We start from the raw sequence: 27,514 nt of genomic DNA, 5'->3' as shown, positions 1-27,514 counted from the left end.
TTAAATAGGAAGGGGTGGGGCTTTACCATCAATTGACACTTAGTTTTTATCTTACTAGAAAGTGGAACTACTCTGCATTTAACTAGTTCTTCTTTTGTTTTCGGGAGAAACCTGAAATTTGCAAATATTTTGTAATCTTCACAGAATATACTTAGAAAAAATGTATGTTGTGTTTTACTGCAGCGTAGGATGTACTTGTGAATACAGTGGTGCTCTTCATCGCAAGCATAAATGAGCGGGACTGTTCTTTCTTTCTTCCTGCCACCTAACTGCTTTTAGGTTTATGACATAGGCTGGTGATAAGATGAGAGAGATGATGGAGGTTTAGGCTTGGTTGTGATCGTACAGCCATACCAACTCCCATATCTTTTTTACCTTACTTGTTGCTAAAGTACATTTACTAGGTTAGTAAAAAAGCAGCGATCTGACTACACACAGTTTATCATTTGTTATCACATAGACACACAGATTTGCATGGATCTTGTAGATTAAAACAAGACAAATGTTGAATCGTTTTGTAACTTATTTTAGATGTTTATCTGTTAAACACAGGAACTTGCTTCCTCCTTCCTTTTTGTAGGACTCCCATACTTGTAGTTTGTAATGACAGTCAAGCCATTGGAGTGTATCGGACTTTAATAGTTTACACACTTTAGTACTTGAAGTACGTGAAGAATGCCACCCTCCACTAAAGAAAAGAAGAAGTCTTGTAAATCTTTATAGCAGATCTGTTTCCATACTTAACTTTGCCATAGAAGTTTAGGAATGCCTGGAAGCTTATATTAGGGGTCACTTACAAGGTTAAAGTGACTCTGTACCCACAATCTGTCCTCCCCCAAACCACTTGTACCTTCTGATAGCTGCTTGTAATCCAAGATCTGTCCTGGGTCCGTTCGGCAGGTGATGCAGTTATTGTTTTAAAAACGACTTTTAATCCGGCAGCGCTGTGTCTAACGGCCGGGGCTTACATTTGTATATGCATTAGGCTGGCACCACCTCTCTGTCCTTCCTCCCCACCCTCCTCATCATTAGGAATGCTCCAGGCAGATTGCTTCCTATTCCCCTTCTGTGTGCATAATGAACATGGGCTGGATCGTTAAGACACCTGTGCAAAGCTCAAACAGCAGTTAATGTTCCTGGATCATTCCTAATGCTGAGGAGGGCGGGGAGGAGGGAAGGAGAGGTTGTGCCAGCCTAATGCATATACAAATGTAAGCCCCGGCCGTTAGACACAGCGCTGTAGGATTAAAAGTTGTTTTTAGGACAATAACTGCATCACCTGCTGAATGGACCCCAGGACAGATCTTTGGTCAGATTGTGGGTACGGAGTCGCTTTAATATGGATCCATCATTTTTTTTCCCATCTAGTGGGATATAGCTGTGTATGTCTGCAACTCAGCTGTTTCCTTGACTCCTAATTACTACAATGAAGAGAACCATGGGCATGTTTAGCCACTTTGTCTACTGGTCTCTGGAGTGCCATACAGGGGTGCAGTGAACTTCCATCCTTCAGATAGGTGGAAGTTCTATCATTTGGAATGCCCACAAATCAGCCTGCAAATTTAGTGCATATACCTTCACTATCCGATAAATATATCCGAATGGGAATACTGTTTTAAGTCTTATTGCAGCCCTAAGAAATGATAAGTTCTGACAATATGGCCCTTAGATCTGAAATCATTGTGGACCTCTAGTCTAAAAGGAACTGGTCGTGAAGGAGTTATCTGGTGAGCAAAGTATTTGTGCACAAAAGTTGGAAATGTTCAAAACACAAAGTCACATGCTGCATACTGGTGTGCCACATCTGTTTATTAAGGTCATTTTACACTATGCGATATGTCAGCCACAGGCGAGTGCCGATCAGCACTCATTCGCAGTGCCTTTACACTGCGCAACAAATCAGGGCAGGGCAAGACTGCATGAACGATCCTTGTTAGAGATGAGCGAAACCTCGAACATGCTCGAGTTCATCCGAACCCGATCGTTCAGCATTTGATTAGTGGTGACTGCTGAAGTTGGATAAAGCCCTATGGCTATGTGGAAAACATGAATACAGCCAATGACTATATCCATGTTTTCCAGACAACCTTAGAGCTTTATCCAACTTCAGCAGCCACCGCTAATCAAATGCCAAACGCTCGGGTTCAGATGAACTTGAGCATGCTCGAGGTTCGCACATCTCTAAACCTTGTATTGTTCATGCAGCCCTGGAAACTGACAATCATTCTGGAGAAGGGAGGCCTGAAGATACAGCAGTGTCTAGTAGTGATGCACGATGCACCGAAATATCGATACTAATATCGATATTCGGGGCAACAAAACGGTTCGGTACCAGGATTTCCTGGTATCGATACTTTATGTTAAGATGTGCAATAGCGCAGCTTAACATAGAGTATAGTGCAGAGAACACGGCGGGCAGCTAGCTTAGCTCCAGCCGTGCTCTCTGTGTGCTCCCCACCCCCCGCGCGGCTCACCAACTCCTTCTCCATGCTGCCTGGTCCAGGTGTCATCTCGGACATCTCTCTCCCCCTCCCCAGCAACCAGCGGGGGCCGCCCGGGTACGGCATGCCGCTGTCACTATGGAGCGGCATTCATACTGGACTGTACTGCGTTGTGACTCCCGGCCCCCGCACAAAGGCCGCAGCCTCCTCACTACGGGACAATCTCCAAAGCAATCGGCTGCTGCGCACGGAGCGGCTCGGATGCTGCTGACACAGCGGCATCTACACAGTTAAACCGGCTATTTAACTGTGTAGATGCCGCTGTGTCAGCAGCATCCGAGCCGCTCCGTGCGCAGCAGCCGATTGCTTTGGAGATTGTCCCGTAGTGAGGAGGCTGCGGCCTGTGTGCGGGGGCCGGGAGTCACAACGGAGCGAGGAGAGTGACGCCGGGACCGGGCAGCATGGAGCAGGAGGTGAGGAGGCTGCGGCCTGTGTGCGGGGGCCGGGAGTCACAACGGAGCGAGGAGAGTGACGCCGGGACCGGGCAGCATGGAGCAGGAGGTGAGGAGGCTGCGGCCTGTGTGCGGGGGCCGGGAGTCACAACGGAGCGAGGAGAGTGACGCCGGGACCGGGCAGCATGGAGCAGGAGGTGAGGAGGCTGCGGCCTGTGTGCGGGGGCCGGGAGTCACAACGGAGGGGGGAGAGTGACGCCGGGACCGGGCAGCATGGAGCAGGAGGTGAAGGTTCTGCTCCACTACAACTATTACTATCCCCAATGTACTATACTAGTGCTGGGTCAGCACCAGTATAGTATGTTGGGGATAGTAGTTGTATGGCTGACACATAACACTAGTATAGTATGTTGGGCGTAGTAGTTGTATAGCTATATGTCAGCCATACAACTACTATCCCCAATATACTATTCTTGTGTTATGTGTTATGTGTTATGTGTCAGCCATACTAGTACCCCCAACATACTGCACTGTACATCTGCCATACTACTACTACCCCCAACCTACTATACTGGCATCTGCCATACTACTACTACCCCCAACCTACTATACTGGCATCTGCCATACTACTAGTACCCCCAACATACTGTACTGTACATCTGCCATACTACTACTACTACCCCCAACCTACTATACTGGCATCTGCCATACTACTAGTACCCCCAACATACTGTACTGTACATCTGCCATACTACTACTACTACCCCCAACCTACTATACTGGCATCTGCCATACTACTAGTACCCCCAACATACTGCACTGTACATCTGCCATACTACTACTACTACTACTACCCCCAACCTACTATACTGGCATCTGCCATACTACTAGTACCCCCAACATACTGCACTGTACATCTGCCATACTACTACTACCCCCAACCTACTATACTTGCATCTGCCTCACTACTAGTACCCCCAACATACTGTACTGTACATCTGCTATACTACTACTACTACCCCCAACATACTGCACTCTACATCTGCCATACTACTAGTACCCCCAACATACTGCACTGTACATCTGCCATACTACTACTACTACCCCCAACCTACTATACTGGCATCTGCCATACTACTAGTACCCCCAACATACTGTACTGTACATCTGCCATACTACTACTACTACTACTACCTCCAACCTACTATACTGGCATCTGCCATACTACTAGTACCCCCAACATACTGCACTGTACATCTGCCATACTACTACTACTACTACCCCCAACCTACTATACTGGCATCTGCCATACTACTAGTACCCCCAACATACTGTACTGTACATCTGCCATACTACTACTACTACCACCCCCAACCTACTATACTGGCATCTGCCATACTACTAGTACCCCCAACATACTGCACTGTACATCTGCCATACTACTACTACCCCCAACCTACTATACTGTGCATCTGCCATACTACTACTACCCCCAACATACTATACTGGCATCTGCCATACTACTAGTACCCCCAACATACTGTACAGTACATCTGCCATACTACTACTACTATCCCCAACCTACTATACTGGCATCTGCCATACTACTAGTACCCCCAACATACTGTACAGTACATCTGCCATACTTCTACTACCCCCAACCTACTATACTGGCATCTGCCATACTACCCCCAACTTACTATGCATCTGCCATACTACTACTACTACCCCCAACCTACTATACTATGCATCTACCATACTACTACCCCCAACCTACTATACTGTGCATCTGCTGTACTACTACTACCCCCAACATACTATACTGTGCATCTACTGTACTACTACTACCCCCAACATACTATACTGTGCATGTGCCATACTACTACTACCCCCAACATAATATACTGTGAGTCAGCTTCACTACTATTACCCCCAAAATACTATACTGTGTGTTAGCCATACAACTACTACCCCCAACATGCTATACTGTGTGTGACCCATACAACTACTACCCCCAACATACTATGCTGTGAGTCAGCCATACTACTACTACCCCCAACTACTATAATAAAAACAAAAAAAGGGGGAAATATTGGCATCACCACATGCGTAATTGCACGTTTAAATGATCACCTTCCCAATCTCGCACAGTATACAGTGTTCCAAAAAAATATCATATATCATTGTGCGCAAAGACTCTCATACAGCCCTACAGGCTGAAAGATATGGGAATCAGAAAACAGCAATTTTTAACACATATATTTAAAAAACAAACAAAAAAAAACATAACTTTTGTAACATTTGTACAGTGTAAGTTGTAAATTAAAATGAAAATATATTGTACCATTGTAATAGTGCGGACCTGAAGAATATAGATGACATGTCAGGTATATTACATAGTGAACATTGGGGAGGGTTATATCTGCAGTTGGGGGGGGGGCATTATATTGAGTTATTATTGGGGGGGGGGGGTTATACGCTAAGTATCGAAATGGTATTGAGTATCCAAATAAAAAAGTTGGTATTGGTATCGAACTCAAAATTTTGGTATCGTGACATCCTTAGTGTCTAGTGGACTGGAGTTACAGATCACATGCAGTGCGGATGGTAAGTATGCACTGCTGCTTGTGATCTGAACATTGACAGCACGGATATATACATATCTGTGCTGTCAGTTTTGTTTTATCATTGTCGGCCACACGTAACCTTGTTTACACAGGAAAATGTGTGGCTGACAACAATACATTTAAAAGCTTACTCAGAAGACCCAATGAGCCGACGATTAGCCCGGTCTTCAGCTGATCGCTGTCACTTTTATACTTGCTTATTTCTAGCAACGCTCCTGGCTGATAATCGGCCTGTGTAAAAGGCTCTTATGGTCCTTACATGTACAGATAAGTCACTTAAGCATTTTGTTCTTACCATGTCCCATGTTGGTCTCTACATTCTGCTTCTTCTCAACACAGGCCATGTCACTGCCACAGTCAGTAACTGCTCACCTCTATGCCTGCTTGAAAACGCCCGCTCTGTGAGCATTACTGACATATGCAGCCATGGGAATCTCCTAGTTTACATAAAATTTCTAGGGTACGTTTACACTGAGCAAAAGTGACAGAATTCCGTGTGGAATCCCCGCCGCAGACTCCACTTAAAGTCCCGCCTTCCTCAGTGTGTCAATGCGATGCCTCGTGCACCAAGAGCGGAGGTGCGGGAGGCTTTGCATTGACACAGCATTTACTTTACAAAAAGCTGCTGACGGGTCTGCTTTATTTATTCCTATACCTCTAAAGTAAAAAATAAGGTAGGTGTTTTCCAATGTAACAAATTGCCATTTGTCTGGCCCAAATGTATGTTAGTAGAATGTAGTGGATAGATTGTGTTGTCGGACTGTGCAGAATCCGTAAAGGGCAAACAGTAAGGGGATTTTAAATAACAGTATTGTAATGTTTAAGTTTTCGTGGCAAAGGCTCAAATTTCCTCCAGATGTTTAATAAATCTAGATCACTTGCCAAGGAAAACCGGAAGGCAATGTGCATGTGCTTTCTGTTATTCAATCACTATTGATAACATGATGTTGAAAAACATAATGTCACTTCTTGCTTCACTAAGATGCGTAAGAACTGAAATTGCCCTTTTTGTCCCCTCCTGTCCACTTATTGCAAAGTCTCTTCCTGTAGCGGTGTACTTGGTACCCACACTGATCAGTCAAGACACTATGGGGGAGATTTATTAAACTGCTGTAAAGTAGAATTGTCTCAGTTGCCCCTAGCAACCAATCAGATTCCACCTTTCATTTTTCAAAAAAATCTGTGAGGAATGAAAAGTGGAATCTGATTGGTTGCTAGGGGAAACTGAGCCAGTTCTACTTTACACCAGTTGTATAAATCTCCCCCATAGTGTTCTTCAGTCACGACATCAGAACACCAGCATATTTCATGGTTTTAAACAGGCCTGCTGCTCAGAACACCGGTTTCTATGGCACTATATGAGGACATTGCCACACTCCTCCATTTTACATTCTATTGATCTCTCCCTAGTCAGGAACAGTAGTGCGGACTTTTCTGTCGTAACACTACCCCTGCATCATTGTCAATCCATGCATGGGTCCTCTCTGATGCTGGACAACTCCTGCAGAATGACAACCAGGATTACTAGCGGCATCAGTGATACTGGCAGGGTCCGACAGTGCTGCTGCACAGGGCAAGATACGCAGAACACATGGACATAACAACAAGGAAACAAACACAAGGAAGAGATCAGAAAATAATGTTACAGAATAACTAAGGGTTACCACCTTTATAGACATTCTGTATTTTCCTACACTCATAGGCATTCTGTGTTTTCCTACACGTGATTTCTGCAGAACTGTGCCGTGGAGGAGGAAGTGTTCTAGAGAGGTGGTGTAATCTCTGCCGTATACAGGCACCACTCAGCCTCCCTTTGGCAGAAGGCCTGGGTACACTCTAGCAGTCAAGCAGTCCTTCCAGTTATTCACCGGGTATGTGTGGGAAACTGTGCTGTCATTGCAGAAGGTTTCATGACAGAGAAGTATATATAGCCCCAACAGTTCCTTATAGCAGATAGTCTGTGGGTTACCAGACACAACAGCATTGAATGTAGGCTTTCCTGGAGCAAGTTGGTGGCCATCATCCAAGGAGGAGTGCAGTATGTTTACCGATGCATCACCAGTTGGTAACAACCCAATAAACAATCTGTAGAAAGTATTGATCAGTGTTTTAACTCTGAAAGCTCTAAATAATGCATATTCCATTCAACATAAATTCATAAAATTCAGCAACTTTAGAAGATGATACTTTTCTATAGCCTGTAAATGCATTACATGGTTACCCATTCATTTGAATTGCTAACCTAATGGTAAATACATGTACAGTACACTTTTGCAGGGCATGTCTAATTATGCACATGGCGCAGTCTTATTTTTTGCACAGTAATGTTTGCCAAGCTTTACCATTGCTCTCAGTAGCACTTTAATTGCAGAAATAAAAGCCTTTTTTTTAGTGATCAGAACTAAACAGGAATAATTGTTTGGTTCAGAAATGCCGGGTTAATATATATACACGCAGAAAAAAATAAATAAATAAATAAAATATATATATATATATATATATATAATATATATTTATGAGATGGGTTATCTATAAGGCCTTACAAAGACAAGACTTTGATTTGAGTGGGCACAGTGTAATACTTAGTTTAGCCTGTGGTAGTGCTGTAGGGAAATTAAACACTGCTAAGTTTCCCAATAGATTACATCTGATCACTGGTCGTCTCAGCAGGGGAACACTTTCTAATCAACTTATTGTCCAAGGAATCTTGTAACAAGTAGGGGTTGCCCAACCTGGAGAACCCCTTCAGGCAAATATTAGCCTTTTTATATTAAATAAAAATCACAATTATAGCATTATAACAGAAAGTTACCATTTCTCAGTTGCCTCGTACACGCTAAAGACACGTTGTGTTTTAGTGCCCTATTACTTTTGGGGATATTGTACTTCAGAGTAGACCATAGAAAGAAAACATGTTTATTACATTTCATCTTTTGGCAATATAGCCTTTTTGTAGTGGATTTTTCAAAAGCTTCTGATTTTCTCTTCTGTTGTGAAAAATAGATTAATAAACTGTTTATCCTGAAATCCAAGCTCTCATGTCGTGTGTGCCTTGTAAATCCTGCCTCTTTTCTATTACTTGAATATAAATGGGAAATGCTATCCAGGGTTATTGTTAGGCAATAATCGGGGCTTGTGGCCCTAAATCTTGTAATTGCAGAGCTTTCCGCCCCCGCTCTTTATGTAAAAGCTGGAAGTTCTGCTCGGTGTCTTCACCTTCCCCTAGTGTCCTAAGACATAGACAGCTTTATGCCTGCAGCCACATCACACGTCTGCATAGTGGAGGAGGAAATGCTGTGCTGGTGGACTGCTCAGCAGCTGAGAGCCAGGGGAAGGTAACATTTGCATTTTTAAAGCAACTCCGTACCCACAATCTGACCCCCCCCCCCCCAAACGACTTGTACCTTCAGATAGCTGCTTTTAATCCAAGATATGTCCTGGGGTCCGTTCGGCAGGGGATGCAGTTATTGTCATAAAAACAACTTTGAATCCGTCAGCGCTGTGTCTAACGGCCGGGGCTTATATTTGTATATGCATTAGGCTGGCACAACCTCTCTGTCCTTCCTCCCCACCCTCCTCATCATTAGGAATGCTCCAGGCAGATTGCTTCCTATTCCCCACCTGTGGCAGCCCGGCACATGGGCTGGATCGTTAAGACACCTGTGCAAAGCTCAAACAGCAGTAAATGTTCCTGGATCATTCCTAATGATGAGGAGGGTGGGGAGGAAGGACAGAGAGGTGGTGCCAGACTAATGCATATACAAACTTAAGCCCCGGCCGTTAGACACAGCGCTGCCGGATTAAAAGTTGTTTCTATGACAATAACTGCATCACCTGCCGAACGGACCCCAGGACAGATCTTGGATTAAAAGCAGCTATCTGAAGGTACAAGTGGTTTGGGGCGGACAGATTGTTGGTACGGAGTCGCTTTAAATCTTGGCCAGGGGGACCTGTCTTATTGGAAAACCCACCTATTGGGGAACCTGTCTCATGGAGGAAAAATACAGTATTCGGGAGGCTTGTCTAATAGTGGAAGTTACCTACTGGGGGACCTGAATATTAGGGGAATTTTTCTTGACAGACCTGGTTAATTGCCTACTTGGGAAGGGGGGGGGCTTAGCTAATGGGAATTGCCGACAGGGAGGAACTTGGATAGTTAGTAAAAATACCCACTGAAGGACCTGGTTAATGGGCTGACTCCCTAATGGGAGACCTGGCCAATGGCGGGGGGGGGGGGGGGGGGAATTACCTATGGAGGAGGGGACTTGGCTAATGGAGGAAACTACCTACTATCTGCCTACCTGCTTGGTGCACTATTGGTTGAGAAAAGAGGAGGAGGGTGGTGGAAAAGCCTAAAATGGTTGTCCGGCAGGTTATTTTCTGCTAAAATTAAATCTAAGCTTTATCTGGTTTCTCTGGGATAAACCACAGTGTGGATTTCAGGCAGCTTGGTAAATCTAAGAGTCCATTTACACAGAAAGATTATCTGACAGATTATCTGCCAAAGATTTGATGCCAAAGCCAGGAACAGACTATAAACCGAGATCAGGTCATAAAGGAAATCCTCTTTTCAAATCCATTTCTGGCTTTGGCTTCAAGTCTTTGCCAAATAATCTGCCACATAATCTTTCTGTGTAAATGGACCCTTAGCCTGTGTGTTTGTATCATCATTCATTATTCCAGGACTTCCTTGTAGGTGTGGTCTTTGTAATATGCTGTGCAATACTTGGTGTATTTGAGTTTTTCATGTCATCGTTGATGACTGGTTGATGTAATGGCTACCGTGTGGTTTGTCTGTTTAATGACTTTATTTTAGTGAATAAATTCTACTTTCCTGCATGATAACTCACAAATAACCATCTGATTGGTAGTACAGTCCCACTCTTATTCCCATATAATAATATTTTTGATACCACTGCTTTTAGCCTGCAGTGATTACATAGAATAAAAGTAAGGCCTTATTCACACGTCTCATAATCTACAGATCCGTGTTTCCGTATTCGAGTTAGTGCACATTGTTGTCTATTGGGCTATTCACATGATCAGTAGATTACAAGGACGCAAACCAATGGTGAAAAAAAAAAAAAACAGTGCGGGTCTAGATTTTTTAAATGGATCCTCTCATAGAAATCGATGGGATCCACTATTTTTTTATGGATTGTAACCTGTTTGACATCTGTAATTCCATAAAAAGTATGGATGAGTTATAATTGACATGTTGGAGGAAAAAAAAAAGATTTACAGAAATACGGATGCACTAGATATGTCCAATCTGTAATTTTTAGCGGATTGTACGGGTGGATAGCGGGAAGAATCTATAATATATCTATAATACTGGACGTGTGCATAAGGCCTTAGACTGTAGACTGACATATTTGTCTGGAACATTTGGAATCCCCCTATAATTTTACATTGTTTCTGGGGTTAATAAAGGCAATTTGATACTAATTTAGGAAAATGTAGGTCTCTTTAAGGTCTTTCCATAATGTATGACCATGTAGATGGCTGACCCCAGCATATTTGTATTATTTTCTAGTGCTATGAAGCAGATATTCTGGTTTGCTGGTAAAGTAGGACTGGAGTTGTGTTATTTTTATATCAGCGTTCTTTGAGTTGAAGTAGAACAGTTGATGAGATAACTATAGAAGCTCTCTCTCTGTACAAAGCACGCTTTAATTTCCCTTTCAGTGGCCTCTGACACTTGAAATGAGAAGCTATTTCATCTCTACAAATGATACTATTTAACATGGAAGCCTACAGCTTTACACAGTATTGGCCACGTAGTAAGCAAGGATTGGGATCGGAGCTTGAAAATAATGACAAAACAATTTCACAGAAGGATTTCTGGCGGAGAATGTTTTGTAGTAGGGGAAAATTCACGAGTTCACACACAGCACAGCATTCTATACTTAACGGCAATTCCTTTTTTGTTGTTTACGGGGGAAATTGAGTTAAAAAATGCATTTACGTAGATGGGACGTATTGATCGGACATGCTGCAGGGTTCCTGATCTGTAAGTGACAGGAACAATGTGTAAGGGGTTAATGTTCGGGGGCCGAATACGGCTGATAATCGTTCCGTGTAATAGGGCCTTAAGATTGCTCAAAAGTTACATTGTTGCTTGAAAGTTAAGATAATTTGCGGATACACAAGATTTTTCAGATTTCTTGAAAACTGAACAGATTTCCCACAAGTGTTATAAACCTTTGGTCTACAGTAGACTGCCATTGTGAAGAAAGAATTGAAAGTCAGGTCAATGCTCTGCCTGTCGAATTGACTTCTGCATGACACTATTCATAGTTACATTGGGGGAAACAGCAGCTTTCTTTCCGATGTCTTTCATCTAAGACTTGTGCACCATACAGTAATGTAATGTAACATAGCATAGAGAGGAGTCTTTTCTAGACAGTGAATGTACTGGTGAAACCCCTTATTAAGTTGCAATATCCTGACTATTACCCTTCCTTTCCACTGTAATTTACTGCTCATATTCTATCATGATTCATGAATAAGTGTGATGTACACCATCTCCAAACAGACCAGCGGGTCACTTGCCTACATGAACCTAATGTCCTATTCCACTTACCTTTTCCAGCTCTGCAGGCACGGACACAGGTAATGGTAGGAACATCAGAATATTGTATTCAGTGATTAGAAGCAATCAAAATATACTTTCACAGACAGATAAGTAACTTTTTTTTTTGTTTAGAAAATACATTTTTTTCCTATATCTTTTAGTAGAGGTGATCCTTTAGTTTTCAGTTCACCACATATTATACATAGTGGCCACTGTAAAAGGCCACTTTTTAATGCAGTTTTGCATGGGCAGAGATTGTGTGACTGTATTGGTTGCACCTTGGTTTCACATTTGCAGGCTTAATGACTGTCTTTGTGGCAACATACATTAAAAGATTACAGTGGTGCCTTGGATTACGAGCATAATTAGTTCAGGACCGTGCTTGTAATCCAAATCCACTCTTAAACCAAATCAAATTTTCCCATAAGAAATCATAGAAATGCAGACAATTGGTTCCACACTCCAAAAATAATGATTTATTATTCTGATCCACATGTAAAACAAATGAAACAAACATTCAGAAACAGCAGACTATGTGCTATTATAAGTTACTGTACAGTAATGGAGAAGATGGGAAACACAAGGGCGGACAGAGACTGCAGGGAGTATGAAGGAATGAGCAGAACATATGTGGGCACATACATGCAGCGCTCTGTGAGGGAATAAAGGGGTTACAGCTATGGAGAGATTACCTCGACAGTCCTGACCCCTGATGTAAGCCCCAGCCTGAAGTGGATCTGCCATGATTTGGAAGGTGAAGAAGACTTCCTGGGTCAGAGAACAGTGCTGTAGACCACGCTATGCAGACCATGCCCCTCGCCCACTCGCGCTCCACCCAGTACAGGGAGCTCTTAAACCAAAGCAATGATCTTAAACCAAGTCACAATTTTGAAAAACTGTGAGCTCTTAAACAAAACGCTCTTAAACCAAGTTACTCTTAAACCAAGGTACCACTGTATATGGAAAAGGGACAATTTTATTCTCCACCAGGTAGGTTGCAGAGAGGAGCGAATTTGCCGAATGTTTGGGTTTGCATGAACCCGGACAGTTGGCATTTGGATCCCGCTGCATGGAGAAGGTGGATGCAGCCCAAGGATTGCCAGGAACACGTGGATACAGCCACAGTCCTCAGGTTACATCCACCTTCTCCAGACAGCAGGATAAAAATTCTGATCATTCTGCCCAAATTTTCGGTAGTTTTGCTCATCTCTACCAGGGTGTTCAGGCACCACCAACTTCCAGTGTCTTAAGAGCCGTCTCCATCTATAACCATCCCACGTTTCACAGTAAATCTTTATTCTCCTTTTGAAATGACAAAAGCAATTGTTTGTACAATACAGCATGCTATTTCAATAATTGGTTCATTGTGTGGGAAATTTTTGCACAAAAATGTTACTTCCTATTTTCTTTATCTTTGCTTGATTGAAGGTCTTTCAAGGTTATCTTTTTTATTTATTTCAAAATGCTTTGTTCTTTGCACTTGAAGTATTTTAGTAATTATGTTTCGTGCATAAGATAGATCTTAAAAGCAAGTTAATTTGTCTTGTCCCTGCCATTATCATCATGGTCCTAGGGCTGATAGATAGAAATTAGCCAGGGTGTAACCTTGTTGGTAATATGACTACATGTCATGTCTAACAATAATGGAGACACTTCTCTTTGGCATTGCCTTTTTTAATGAGCTTTTGTTGGGTAAAAGTAATTGAACCTTTCCCTATCTCTAATGATAGTCATCAGTGTGGGCCTTTGTCTGTGTCACTTTGGGCTTTTTTTATGTGTTGCTTAATGTCTCATTTCCTGCCATTTGTCTGTATAAAAAACCTACATTAAGATTTTTCCTAAATTAATTCTAGAAGCATAGGTCCTAGAACTTACATATATTGTTAGCTGGTAAATGTCCAACGTAGGCCTTTATTCCTATCTCAGCTGGAGGTTCAGTCAAAATACAGTACAAAATAGTGGTTTAAAACGGAACCCGTCAAATGGATTTATGGTAATAAACTACACTGACCCATGTAATGTATTATCCAGAATTCCTACCGCGTTCTTTCTGATGAAAAAATAATAATTTTGCCATGCATCATATCCTGGTATGATTGTCAGGTCTTGAGGCTTCTATGTCACTTGCGTGCCAAAGTTTCATACATACCAATAAGCATTCTGGGGCCCGGACATGAATAGTGAATCCTCAGCTTGCAATGGCTTCAGATCAGCTTCACATGGTAGCTTCCCTTTAACATGTATTGTATTAAAGTATCAAACATTATTAACAGACCCCATAAAAGTGAGTGGTGTCCATAAGGGTTAAAGGGGTTATCCACCCAAAAGCAAAAAAATGAAATGTTATCTGGTCTTAAACAAGTCCCTCTGAGTATTTTGAGGCGTCTTCTGTCTTTCTAGCTGCTGTTATTCCTCAGTTACAAGTTTTTCTAAAAGCCGATGTATAACAAAGATAGGAAACTACATTTCCCGTCATGCATCTCCCTTATTGGTCCATTAGCGTAATCGCTTAACTTTCTTTCCTGCCCACTTTTGTCATTACTAATGCACAGTGAACACAAGACTCTGTTAGTTTTTTTTTCTCTAATTTTGCATCACATCACCCCGATATGTATTCCGTACTAGCGGATGATGTAGCAGAGCTAAGAACATCCATAACACTTACAATATACAAAGCTAGGTACATACATGACAGGTACATATGCCTACATTCACTGACTGCAAGCAAGCAGAGATAGCACTATAACTTTTCATATTACAGAAAGCTAGGCTCAGAGACACATCTAATGCTGGGTTTACACGGAACGTTTATCGTGCGAATTTGCACAATAACGATTGAATTCGAATGATAATCGTACGTGTAAACGCATCGAACAACGAGAGAGAAATCGTTCATTTTGATCTTTAAACAGGTTCTTAAATCGTCGTTCGCAAAAAATTCACCGATCGTTCCGTGTAAACAGTCGTCGCGCGATAGTCCAGCCGCCCGCAGCCCCGCCCGCCACCCCGCTCATCTGCAGCCCCCTGTGCCAGTTTGATCGCCACCCCCGCCGCCCCTGCTCCGATCGCCGCCGCCGCTCTGATCGCCACCCCTGCCGCCGCTCCGATCGCCACCCCTGCCGCCGCTCCGATAGCCCCCGCCGCGACCATACTTTACCTGCTCCGCGTAGCAGGTCTTCCACATCCCCGGCTCCCCTCTTCAGTGCACTGATTGGCTGAAGAGGGGAGCCGGGAATTTCAAAACGGCTCCTCTTCAGCCAATCAGTGCTCATCTTCAACACTGATTGGCTGAAGAGAAGCGTCTGTAATTCCCGACTCGGGGGGGGGGGGGGCGGTAATCGGAGCGGCGTTGGCGATCGGAGTGGGGGGGAGATCGGAGCAGCGACGGTGGGGACGGGTGGCGATCGGAGTGGCAGGGGGATGACGATCGGAGCTGCGCAGGGGGCTGCGGGGGAGGGCGCGCGATCGCAAAACGATCGCAAAAGATTTTTCCGTACGATATATCGTACCGTCTAAACGCTGATCGTTATTAAAAAAAAAATTGTTACTTTGAAATCGTTAATCGTACGATCGGCCCAATAATCGCCTCGTGTAAACTTAGCATAAGTCTATGGAAGCAGCACAGGTGCATGGAGATGATGCAGATAATGTCTCCTGGGGGTCGGGTTACCAAGTCAATAGACAGTCATCGTCAGAGTAGACCCATAATTTTTGTTCTTTCTTTGTACTTATTATATTACAAAATACTTTCACAATGGCTTACTAAACAATGTTTAGTTTCTGTTCCAGAGCCTCTGCAGTGTCTTGTTATCAGTAAAGTCCACCAGACAGGTTTCTTTTTGTCCTTTCTCTTTTGAGCCAATTTATATTTCAAAACATTTTTATTAATTTTGAGGTATTTCAAGTGTTCAACAGGAAACATCATTGCTACAATCCAGTAAATCACAATAGAAAGCATGTCTTATCGAGCAAGAAAACTTGTTTACACAATGTTTTCAGAGGTGAAAATTTGATCATTATTTACGGCCATAATTGTCAAAATATGGTTGTATTCTCGCCTCAAAAAATATTGTGTGCACATAGCCCCCAATCTGATTTATGACCAGGTTAAAGGTTACCGTTTGATGTAGTCCATAAATCAACTTAGAAATTCCTTCAGGAGAGGAAAGAAAGGTTGATAAGAAACCCGTAAGAGGATAGCTTCTCTGATGGACTTTACAACAACAAGACACTGCAGGAGGCTGAAGAACAGATACTAAACGTTTTTTTTTCTAATAGACCAATGGAGAAAGTGTTTTTGTACAATGATGGGCACCAAGAAAGAAATAAAAAAATAGCTTTCAAAGGTTTCATAGCCTTTTAAATCCTTTTACCACCTTCATCTGTCATGCTTATTCATCCACAATGAAGGACAAACCTAATGTTTAAGAATGTTTGCTGGCGGTTAAAATGGTCTCTTAGAAATACGAGTAAATGGATTAAACTGACTCATGCAGCTGTTCCCTCGAGTTGCAGGAATAAAGAAGTTGATGTACATTTGTGATAAGAAATGTTATTCAGAATGTATTACTTAGAAAATAATAATTTGCTGTTTGAGAATCCCACTGTTATTCATATCGCAACAAATAATAAGCAGCTATCCTTCTGTAAAGAGAACGCTCTGGAGCCCTGAATGATGTCAGCACCACATATTAATAGAAAGACAACTATTTTTAGCCATTCACGTTTCTGATGTTAAACCTCTGAAGTCATAGGGGTGACGCAGATTTTTTTAAATGCTTGGTTCCATTAATATTTTTGAACATAGACATAGGTCTGCAAAATGATCTTTTTTTTCTTTTCTTTTTTTTTTTATGTATTTGATGATGGTAGTTCCCTCCAAGCAAGGCTTCATATTGAATCATCCAAGTTACTCATAACTGTCCCGCTTTGTTGCTGCCAAAAAGTGAACAATTTTGGAGTGGGTTGTTGTGTGTGATTTACAGTCCTGCCCCAGTGACGTAATATTAGGCCATACTTTGCTGGCATTATAATGTATGCCAGAGCGTAAAATAGAAATAAAAAGTTTTGCTGTGAAATCCACTGTGTTACTGATTACTATTAAAGTCTATGGCACTTCATTCTTGCACTGGATTTTCATTCCGCTGTAAGAATGGAGTTCTTAGCCTTATCAAACCTAAGTAATTGTGCTGCTGGTATAGTAAAAAAACAATAAAGCAGTCATATTTACTTGTCCACACTCCCCTGAAGTCTTCTGGTGCCAGCTCTGGTCCCCAGCTCAGTGACTGCCCGCTCACCCAATCACTGGCTGCATTGGTACAGTGCAGTGATTGGCTAAGCAGGAGCCTGTGCCAGAGGGCATTCTTTGATACTTCCCTGTAACAATTAGATTTTTACAATTTCATAAAAAAAAAAAACTTATTTTGCAGGCTAAACTTCTGACATTTAACTATTTTTTAATAATTTAAGGCTATGTTCACACGCTGTGAACATCCGGCCGTTCCGTGACCCTGGCCGGGTCATGGAACGGCCGGTCTCAGCCCGGATCATCCCGGCCGGGTGATCTTTTCGGCCGCGGAGCTCTGATGCGGGCCGGAACCGCTTGCTTCACTGTGTGAACTTACAGGTCTTTCTGCGGACGGAATTCACTGAATTCCAGCTGCAGAAAACTTACATGTCAGTTTTTCCGGAGCCGCATGGGATCCCGGCCGGAGTGCATACAATGTGTGTACGCTCCGGCCGGGATCCCATTGAAAATAAGGCTATGTTCCACCCCTCAAAACTACGGACGTAGTTCTGCGGCGAGAACTACGGCCGTAGTTTTACGTAGTGTGAACATAGCCTAAATGTGTAGAGGCAAAGCTGCCGTTCCATGAGTGAGAGAGCAGCCACGCGAACATGTGATGAGATATAAGACAGATTTAATACTACTCCAGAATCCATGTAGGTTCTGTTTAGTAACTAAAGTTATGGTAGGTCAAAAGCAGTCAAGAAGGATTTGGTGGAAGTGTCCTCAAACTAAAGAGAATTGGGCACATTTATCATTATTGCTCCCCAGCGTATGCCAGGGAGAAGGCACAGAATTGCCATTTTTACCTGGCATACGTTTGCCATATGCCCTGCTCGCCTAATGAGTGGGCGGGGTAGCGGCAAGGTGGGGAGGAGGCGTGGCCTCCTCCGCGACTCATTTATTATTTAGGCCTGTTTGCAGGTGTAAATTATTATACTAATCTACACCTGCTAGAAGTAGGTGTGGATTTGTTGTGCAGGGCTGGCCGGGTTTACCTACGAGGCATGCACCTCTTAGTGAATCCAGACGGGGGAAAGGGGGCATGGCCTAATTTAAGACCGGCCTACTTGTATAGGGTCTTAATAAATGTCCCCCAATGTTTCAAGGGGGTTATCCAGGCATAGAAAATCATGTCTTCCATAGCTTTTTTTTTTTGTTTTTCAAGAAAAAGCTGTGTTTTTCTTATCCTGGTTAAGTTCCTGGTGCTTTACACACATGCCCCAGGCAGGATTTCTCCTATTCATCACTTGATAGTTAAAGCACATGTGCAGTGTACAGACAAGTGATGCATAGGAGAAATCCTGCCCAGGGGCATTCCTAATGGTGAAGGGGCAGGGAGGAAGGGCGAAGAGGTGGTGAAGGCCTAGGGCATGGGTACTCTAGGTACAGACAAGTGATGCATAGGAGAAATCCTGCCCAGGGGCATTCCTAATGGTGAAGGGGGCAGGGAGGAAGGGCGAAGAGGTGGTGAAGGCCTAGGGCATGGGTACTCTAGGTACAGACAAGTGATGCATAGGAGAAATCCTGCCCAGGGGCATTCCTAATGGTGAAGGGGGCAGGGAGGAAGGGCGAAAAGGTGGTGAAGGCCTAGGGCATGGGTACTCTAGGTACAGACAAGTGATGCATAGGAGAAATCCTGCCCAGGGGCATTCCTAATGGTGAAGAGGGCAGGAAGGAAGAGCGGAGAGGCGGTGAAGGCCTAGGGCATGGGTACTCTAGGCCACGCCAATTTTACCCAGGGCTGCAAGTGTTTGTTTTTTTTAGAACAATAACTGCATCATCTGTCAAACGGACTACATGACAGATCTTGAATTAAAAGCAGTTATCTGACGGTGCAAGCAGATTGGGGGAGGGGGCTTGCATATTGTGGGTACAGAGTCGCTATAAGCCCTGTTGGTCTTCGGTACCTCATCTGTACATTATGGTATGCTAAGATGTGTCTGCCTGATTCCTGTATTTTTCAATAAAGCCAAAAAGAGCTTATATGCCACTTTCTTGGAGCTGCTACTAGACATGTCATACCTTGGTTTTGGAAGTCCTCCCAAGTTTGCTATAGTGTAGAATTTCTTGTGACTTTGCACCATTGGCTTCTGGGTTCAAATTGCTAGGATGAGAAAATCATTATACAAATCCTATGCCAGTTTGAATTTTTTCTGAAATATCTGTTCTAGACGCATGGCCACCTGGCTTTACTAAAAAGAATACGCCTCTTAGTAAATCCAGCTGGTGAAAAGGGGACAGGGCTTTATTTAAAGAGGATGTACCATGAGGTACACTCTCTTTAAAATTACACATGAATCAAACGGCGCCAGCACGGGGAAGCCGGTGCCGCGGTCCTTTTTTTTGAACCGCAGCCCGGTTCCTGCGTACGGCGCCGCTCTATTCATGGTTACCGGGCTGGGGCTAAGCTCTGGAGGCGGGCCTGTCCGCCCCTAGTGGGAGGAAAACCCCGCCCCTCCATGACGCGGCTCCATTAGAATCCCTGTGCCGACGCCGTCTGATTCATGTGTAATGATGGTACATCCTCTTTTAAGACTGCCATACTCATACACCAGTCTTCATAAATGTCCCCCTTAGTGTGTATTGGTACTGTGTGAGTCTCCCTGAATGATCATGCTTGTATAGTCTATTTTTTACTTTGTAAAATCAATAAAACTTGATTTACAAAGCAGTCAAGTAGGAAGTGGTGAGGAAATATTAGCGGATAAGCATCACTTATAGCCACTGACTTCCATATTACTTTCTGTTCATGCCTGGATATCCACTGTAATAGGTACTTGTCTAGTTCTATTAGTCACATTACGAACCACTGGTGTAATAATAAAAAACAAAAACTGTCTACAATATTGTGGATTAGTAAATGGTATTGTTGTGTTTCTTATTGATATATGGAATATAGGGAAATTACAAACCATTTACAAAATTCAGAGTATAACATTGTGACCATAAGCTGCGGCACACAGTATTGCTGCTATTCCGATGTGTGCTTCATCTTCAGGCTTTACCTTCATGGCCTTCTTTAGCTTTTGGCCCATTTCAGATCTATCTATAAACCATACCTTGAAGAGAAAAGGTGACCACAAGTCATAGAGATTTTCTTTTTCCTGGGCTTTTACCTTGTAAAGTATACATTTTACATTCTTTTTTGTCTGCCCAGATTAGATTTAAAGAAGCAGGTACCTTTGTTAGGTTCCCATTGCTTAGACATTCTAGGTCAGATGACAGATAAAAGTTAGAGCAGATGTAAAAAAAAAAAAAAAAAGTGAATTTCATTTAAGCACTAAAATACTGCTATATCACATGCCATACGCTGTGCATGTGCACTGTGGTCTATGAGCTCCGGAGACTTGGCTGACCATAGCATTGTCAGAGCAAACTTTATAAAATGTTCCGTATCAGATCAGTGTTTTCTGAACTCTTTTAGACACAGACCTGGCAGCCTCTTGGTTTATGTTGGTATTGAGCTGCTCCACTGTAACGTGGCAGTCTGCCCTTACACACCTTGGTAGCCAACGTTCACCTTTCACATCAATGGCATGTAGTGCAACACAGTTTCCATGTCTCTTATTTGTAGTGGGGCCATTGCCTACTTTCTATAGGATGTCACCATAGCCGCACCTAAACAGTTCACATACTGCACAGTTAGAGAAATGCTATCATCCTTGGTCTGACAGCCACTAATCGTGCCTTTTTGCAACTTTGAATGCACTTTTTACCCATGACAACAACCATGGATATGTGTGCAGACAGCATATTGCACACCTTATGTACCCATGAAGCCAGCTCACATCTCGTGACCTTCATGAACCACATGCTGACATCACTGAAAGTAGGAAGTAGTCATAATAATGGGACTCGACTGTATACAAGTCAGTATGAAGAAAGCGAATTGCCAATTGTGTTCAGTACTAGTCTTAACTACATTGACCCTTCAGAGCTCTTTTAGAGGAAGTGTTGAGGGCCTGGGGTTTCACATGGCACAGTGAATATATTGGATTAATTTTACAGATGCTTTATAACAGCAGCCCAAGGCAAGATTATTCACCTTGACAGGAATGAGTTCAGAGTTGGCAAACTGGGATGTGTTTGTGGATTGCTCCTTACCTTTCGGCCCTTTTCACATGGCAGTATTTTGGTTAGAAATTCGTATCCGTAATTTTTAAGCAAAACTTGAAATGGATCCTACAGACAGAGTATAAGCTGTGCATCTCTTCAGTATTTCAAAGCCAAAACCCGGATTGGGCAGGGATGAGCGAATTTATAGTAGTAGCGAAGCGTTTCCTTAGGTTGGCAGTCTGCTTTTCAGCCTGCTGCATTTGAACTCCACACTACTCTGTGCTGCTCTGCATGCCTGAAAAAGCTGGATCCAGTCCTGGGAAAAGTTTCCCAGGACTGGATCCAACTTTTCCAGGCACCCAGAGCTCAAAGGCAGAAGGCTGACAACTACTACTGTAAATTGGCTTATCCCTAGTATTGGGTCTAAAGTTGGTCATACATACTGTACTTGTGAACACAGCCTAAAGGGGATGTCTCAAGAAGGCTTTTTATGAGAAAGTGTTATTTATTTATTTTTTTCCCCCTGGGCATTTGAATAATTTGCACATGCCATATCTAGATACATTTTATCCATTCATTTGCTGATAGTTTTCTCCTAATGTTCATGCTGTCCTATTGGATTGTTCATTACCTGGTTCAGGTTCCTCAGCTTCTAATCGCTTATATGAAGGCGAGAAAATGTTTTCTGAATAATGAATGTTAACGGCAGTGTTCACACACGTGGTGGTACTGACATGATGCCGCACTGCAAAGAATATGCAATGTGTAACTCTCCGCCACTTGCAGCGTGTGACCTGGAGAGTTAATCTGTTATTAGATGGATTAAGTAATGATTGATATTTGTTTTTTAGGGAAGTTATTTACTCTGTGATGCCTGAGTGACTTTCAGTGTGTCTCTGATGCTGACAGGCATGATAATAATCCCATCACATGAGATATAAATTAATTAAATTTACCCATCCATCAAGTGATCATTACCATCATTTATAATAAATGTTTTGCTTTGAAATGCATGTTCCTATTTAGCGTGGCACAATATACAGTAGATTGATCATATCCAAACACTTGTTTGTACAATAATCTGGAGGGATGGCATGATGCCAGTCAGCAATCCATCTCTGAAATATTCATAGTCAGATGTACAGCTTTGCTCTTTCATGTATATAAATATCATTTGACACATTCCTCGAATCCTTTTAAGGATTTTCTCAGCTTGGTGATAAAGGAACGTGTGTTATCTCGGAGGTGTTAAGGGGCTGTATTACATCACCTGCAAAGTGGCAGAAGGAATTCTTCATATCGACCCGTACCATGGGATCATTTCTGCTAAGATTGACATATAATCTTCCGATAAGTCTTTTCGAGTGATCAGTGAGACAACTGTATGGAATCCATCTGCCATATAGATTTATTTTTAATCTTTATGTTTTTCTGTCTGAAAAATACTTTAATCCACCAACAATGGGACCTGATAGGTGCCAGATTATGGTATTTTTTGTGTTTATCAGAGGGACAAAGAAAAGTGTATAAAAATCCCTTGTGAGAAAAATCTTCAGGAAAAGGCACTAATAAAATGTTAGCACATATTATATATCGCTACCATTTTTTTTTTAAATAAAAGAAATTTGAAATTGTTTTCACTGCTCCATCTTTTGTGTCTGAAATATAAAATCTTCCATTATGGGGTAGTTCTGTGCCGTGAAGAAATGCATTACAATAATTAAATTCAGAGCTATGCACATATATCATGTATATTGTAGAACATTTCTATAAAGCTTTGAAATCTGATATTTTAGTAGTAAAAAAAAACAACAACCCTGCTGAATCTTCTAGTTGAAGGAATGTATCCTCTCCAAAGGGGAACCAGTGAGTGTGTATGTATGTATATATATATATATATATATATATATATATGTTTAATCTGCAGTTAAATATAAAAAAAAATCCAGCTCACAGCTCTTTAGAAACAGTATCCTCTAGACCAGCGGTTCTTCAACATCCAAAGCTACCATCAAAGTAGTACACTAAAGACAGTGTGTACCCCTAGAGCAGGGATGGGGAACCTTTGGCTCTTTAGCTGTTGCAAAACTACAATTCCCATCATGCCTGGACAGCCAAAGATTCGCCTTGGCTGTCCAGGCATTATGGGAATTAAAGTTTTACAACAGCTGGCGGGCCAAAAGTTCCCCATCCCTGCCCTAGAGGGAAGGAGAGCACACCTAGTACACACACAAGGTTAGAGCCTTGGCTCTAATGGTGCGTTTACACCGAGCGATAATTAGCCCAATCGATTGGTTTTTATAATGATCAGCGTTTCGACGAATATAAAAGTTAGAAAAATCGTTTGAAAATTTGTAAGGAAAATAGTTATTGCGATTGTTTTTAAGATTGCTTAAGCCCATCTTTCACATAGGGTGAATCTTTGAAAGACTCTTTACACAAAGCGATCTGCGAATTTTTAGCGAACGAGGAACAACAATTTGAGAACATGGTGAAAGATCAAAATGAACGATTACTCGCTCGTCGCTTGATAGTTTTCTGTGTTTACGTGGAACGATTGTCGCTTAAATGCCATTGTTATTGCGAAAAGTTGAACAATAATCGAGTAAACGCAGCATAAGCCACTCGGCAAATACAATGGAGCAAAATATCCCTTGTGAGTTGCTGGAAAGGCTCTTGAGGGCAGAAGATTTGACTCTTCAAGTGTCTAGTTAGGTTTCCTAGTTCAGGTTTCAGAAGCAATCATATTCGATAATTTTTTTGTTGTTGTTTTTCTATAAGGGTCAAATACCTGTGTTCTATGATGATTTTCAGAAATTTTGTCTACAACGTATCTTATACTTTAATTCCATTCTTTTAATATAGAAGCCAATATTACAGAGGAAAATGAGGGGTAACGGAAAGATTTTATATGAAAAAGAGTGAAGAGAGACGCTGTGATGAAAATGCATCAGATGTCTGCGATACCATCTAGAGATGTTCACTCCACATGCTTCCAGAAAAAGGTCAAAGAGAGAGAGGAACCGGTAAGAGCCCGCTAAGCAACTTATTTTTTGTTGTAAACTTTATTCAGCTACAAAATACTATGTCCTGTTGATGTCAGTTTTAATAAAGTTATCTATTATATAATGGTTATTAAAACAAACAGCTAAATAAAAAGCTATTTTTTTTAAATCCTACAAAATGACCTAGTGAGAAATTATGATGATAACACTAATGAGCTGAGTGATGGTGGACACACATGATCACTTTCTCTATAGCCAGTTCTCCACATACTGATCCTTTAGGTCACAGTTGTTTTCCTTGGAATAAAAAACTCCTGATTTTAAGTTTCCTAGGCCGCATTCACACTCTCCGTAAATCACAGAAGCTCTGTTCCCTGAATTTGCAGACCAGAATCGGGAACTCTTGGCATCTTGTACCATTATGATGCCAGGAGCTCTAAACCAGTTTAAGGTTGGCTTTACACGTATCGGGAATCGCAGTGAATTTCACGCTGGGAGTTGCGCAGTGAGATCTGCGGTGATTCTCAGTACTGTCATTTTCTATGGGTTTACATACTCGCAGCGTATTTTTCATTCCACTGCCAGTATGTAAAGCCCTGTCCCCCTTAACCCACCACTGCCCAGTTAATACATTACCCATCCACCTGATGGGCTGAGCGGGTCACCCGTAGCCACAGAAGGCTAGATTAACCAGGCAGTGGTAGGTTAAGAAGGACAGGGCTTTACATACTCGCAGTGGAAAAATTACAGTACCGGGAATCGCAGTTGATTTAGCTGCGGAACTCTTAACATGAAATCCGCTCGCACCCTAAATCTTCCTACTACTGAATTGACACACTATTCTGTCTTCAGGTCCCAGATGCAGCAGGATCAATCCAGATTTCCAGTTATACCTTCTACATTGTTCCCAATTCCAGCATCTGGGAGAACATTCAGGATGCTTAAAGGAGTTATCCAGGCTTAAAAAAAAACAAAAAAACAAAAAAACAGGGCTGCTTTCTTCCAGAAACAGCACCACTCTTGTCGCCAGTTTAGGTGTAATGATGTATTTACACAAACAGGCAGATTATCTGACAGATTTTTGAAACCAAAACCTGGAATGGATTTGAAAAGAGAAATCTCAGTCTTTCCTTTATGAGCTGTTCTCTGTTTTATAGTCTGTTCCTGGCTTTGCCTTCAAATATCTGTTAGATAAATCTGTCTGTGTAAACACACCCTAAAGCCCCTATTCCACGGGTTGTTTAAAGGAGCAATATCGTTCGTATTCGGCCGATATCGGCCGCTACGAACGATATTCGTCCCGTGGAATAGAGTGCAACGATCAGCCGACATCGTTCATGTCGGCTGATCGTTGCAGTCACTTGTTTTTCAACATGTTGAAAAACAAGCGACTGATATAGCAGCGATCTGCTGCCGTCGCTCCGTTGAATAGGAGCATCGGCAGCAGACGCTGCTATATCCTATGGGCTGCCCGGACGATCAGCGATCCCCCGGGCAGCCCCCCCAGCAGCTCCCCGCCGCCCCTCCCGCATTCACCCGCTCGCTGACGCCGCGTTGAATAGCGGAGGCAGCGAGCGGGGAACGAGGAGCAAACGAGCGCTAATAGCGCTCGTTTGCTCCTCCAAACGACTCGTGGAATAGGGGCATAAGTTTTCACAGCTCATTTTCATTCTAGTGAATAAGCCTAATTGCAAAGCCACACCCAAACCAGAGACGTGCGGTTTCTAGAAAAAGGGGCCATATTTTTCTAATCCTCGATGACCCTTTTAAACGTTTTGCCTAGTAAAACACGTGTTGTAACTGACATTACTAGTCCTACTGGCTGCTGCCAACAGAGGGCAGCATAGCTCTCTTCCTATGCGTGGGGAGTTCATCCTTAGTTCAGGATTGAGCAGATGTGGCTAGTGGCTTCTTGATAGAGACTGTTGGCACTGTATGAACACTATCATTTTATTTTATTTTTTTGCACTGCTTAGAAGAATGTTGAACTGATATTTAAATGTCCACAGTAATTCTGCCATTAATGGCTGGGAAGGCAATAACAACCACAGCATCTAAGTGATAAGACATAGGAAAAAGCCTTCTTCCCCATCGTCTGCAAGGAATACATGGGTTTCTAGAGCAGCCAAGTTCCAAGATCTGCTGTCTGTGTATGTACTTCCATAGATTTTACTCTAGAGCCATAATACAGAAGTATTGCAGTGCAGTATTAGAGCATTTCTATGGTCAAGTTTACAAAACCTAAAACAAAGCAAAACATAATGTAAAAAAATATACATTCATTGTACCCACACAGGCACACGGAAGGTGTATGACCACCTATAGGTGTTGCCGAGTGACTGTAACCTGTCATAGTCAGAGACTACAGGCTAAATTAAGTAGGTTTGTATCCCATGGATTTTAGTGAAATAATGCTTTGAATCTTCAACATCTTTGATTCTATTACACATAGAGCGTAAACCTCAGGGGCAGGAATACAATAGAACTCATTTAACAAAACATATATCTTCAGAAAATAACCCAGCGTGAGCGCCAATATTCAAAGGAACAGTTGAACAAGAAAAACAATTAATATACATAACAGATTGCAAAGGTGACCACTGGTTATGGCAGCTACAAGCCTTTGTATTTCAAAAGAAGAATCGTCATGGTAACTGCTTTGTGTTGTGCCAGTATTTTCATGGGAGATTTTGCATCCCCTTGCAACATTCCAGCGACGGCGAGCACAAAACAGCTTTTATGGAGGGGATCGTGCTGGAACATGTTGCTCTTATGTCCAGGTAAATAAAGGCAAAACTATCTACGGTGTATTCCTGCTGAGTGGCGCACACGTGACGGCACAGTAACAAGAGGATCACAATAGAAAGTGTAGATTTAGGTTTCTATATATACAGTATTAGACATCTATTTCTGGGTGACATACTTGGCTGGTATTTGCAGAGAATCTGTCACTGTGCATCTTTATTACACCTCTAATTTAATGCTATTTTATGTAAATTATGCCCCCCCCCCCCAATTGTTGATTGAAATAGAATGTACACCTCTTCAAATTGTGTTGCCCTCCAG

General features: G+C 42.4%; 1 protein-coding gene across 3 annotated transcripts in view; it reads left to right on the top strand.

Annotated features, from left to right (window-relative positions):
* The window catches only part of MARCHF8 (membrane associated ring-CH-type finger 8), a 177,672-nt gene that overhangs the window by 58,333 nt on the left and 91,825 nt on the right, over positions 1–27,514 (top strand). For all 3 annotated transcript variants that reach the window (XM_069980492.1, XM_069980491.1, XM_069980494.1), the window contains exon 2: positions 24,309–24,469. In XM_069980492.1, coding sequence (XP_069836593.1) covers positions 24,383–24,469 — 87 coding nt within the window. In that variant the 5' untranslated portion in view covers positions 24,309–24,382. The remainder of the gene's footprint in view (positions 1–24,308; positions 24,470–27,514) is intronic.

This window comes from Dendropsophus ebraccatus, chromosome 8 (assembly GCF_027789765.1).
Source record: "Dendropsophus ebraccatus isolate aDenEbr1 chromosome 8, aDenEbr1.pat, whole genome shotgun sequence".
Classification (NCBI taxonomy): domain Eukaryota; kingdom Metazoa; phylum Chordata; class Amphibia; order Anura; family Hylidae; genus Dendropsophus; species Dendropsophus ebraccatus.
Note: the sequence above shows the minus strand (reverse complement) of the source record. Positions and strands in the feature narration are given on the sequence as shown.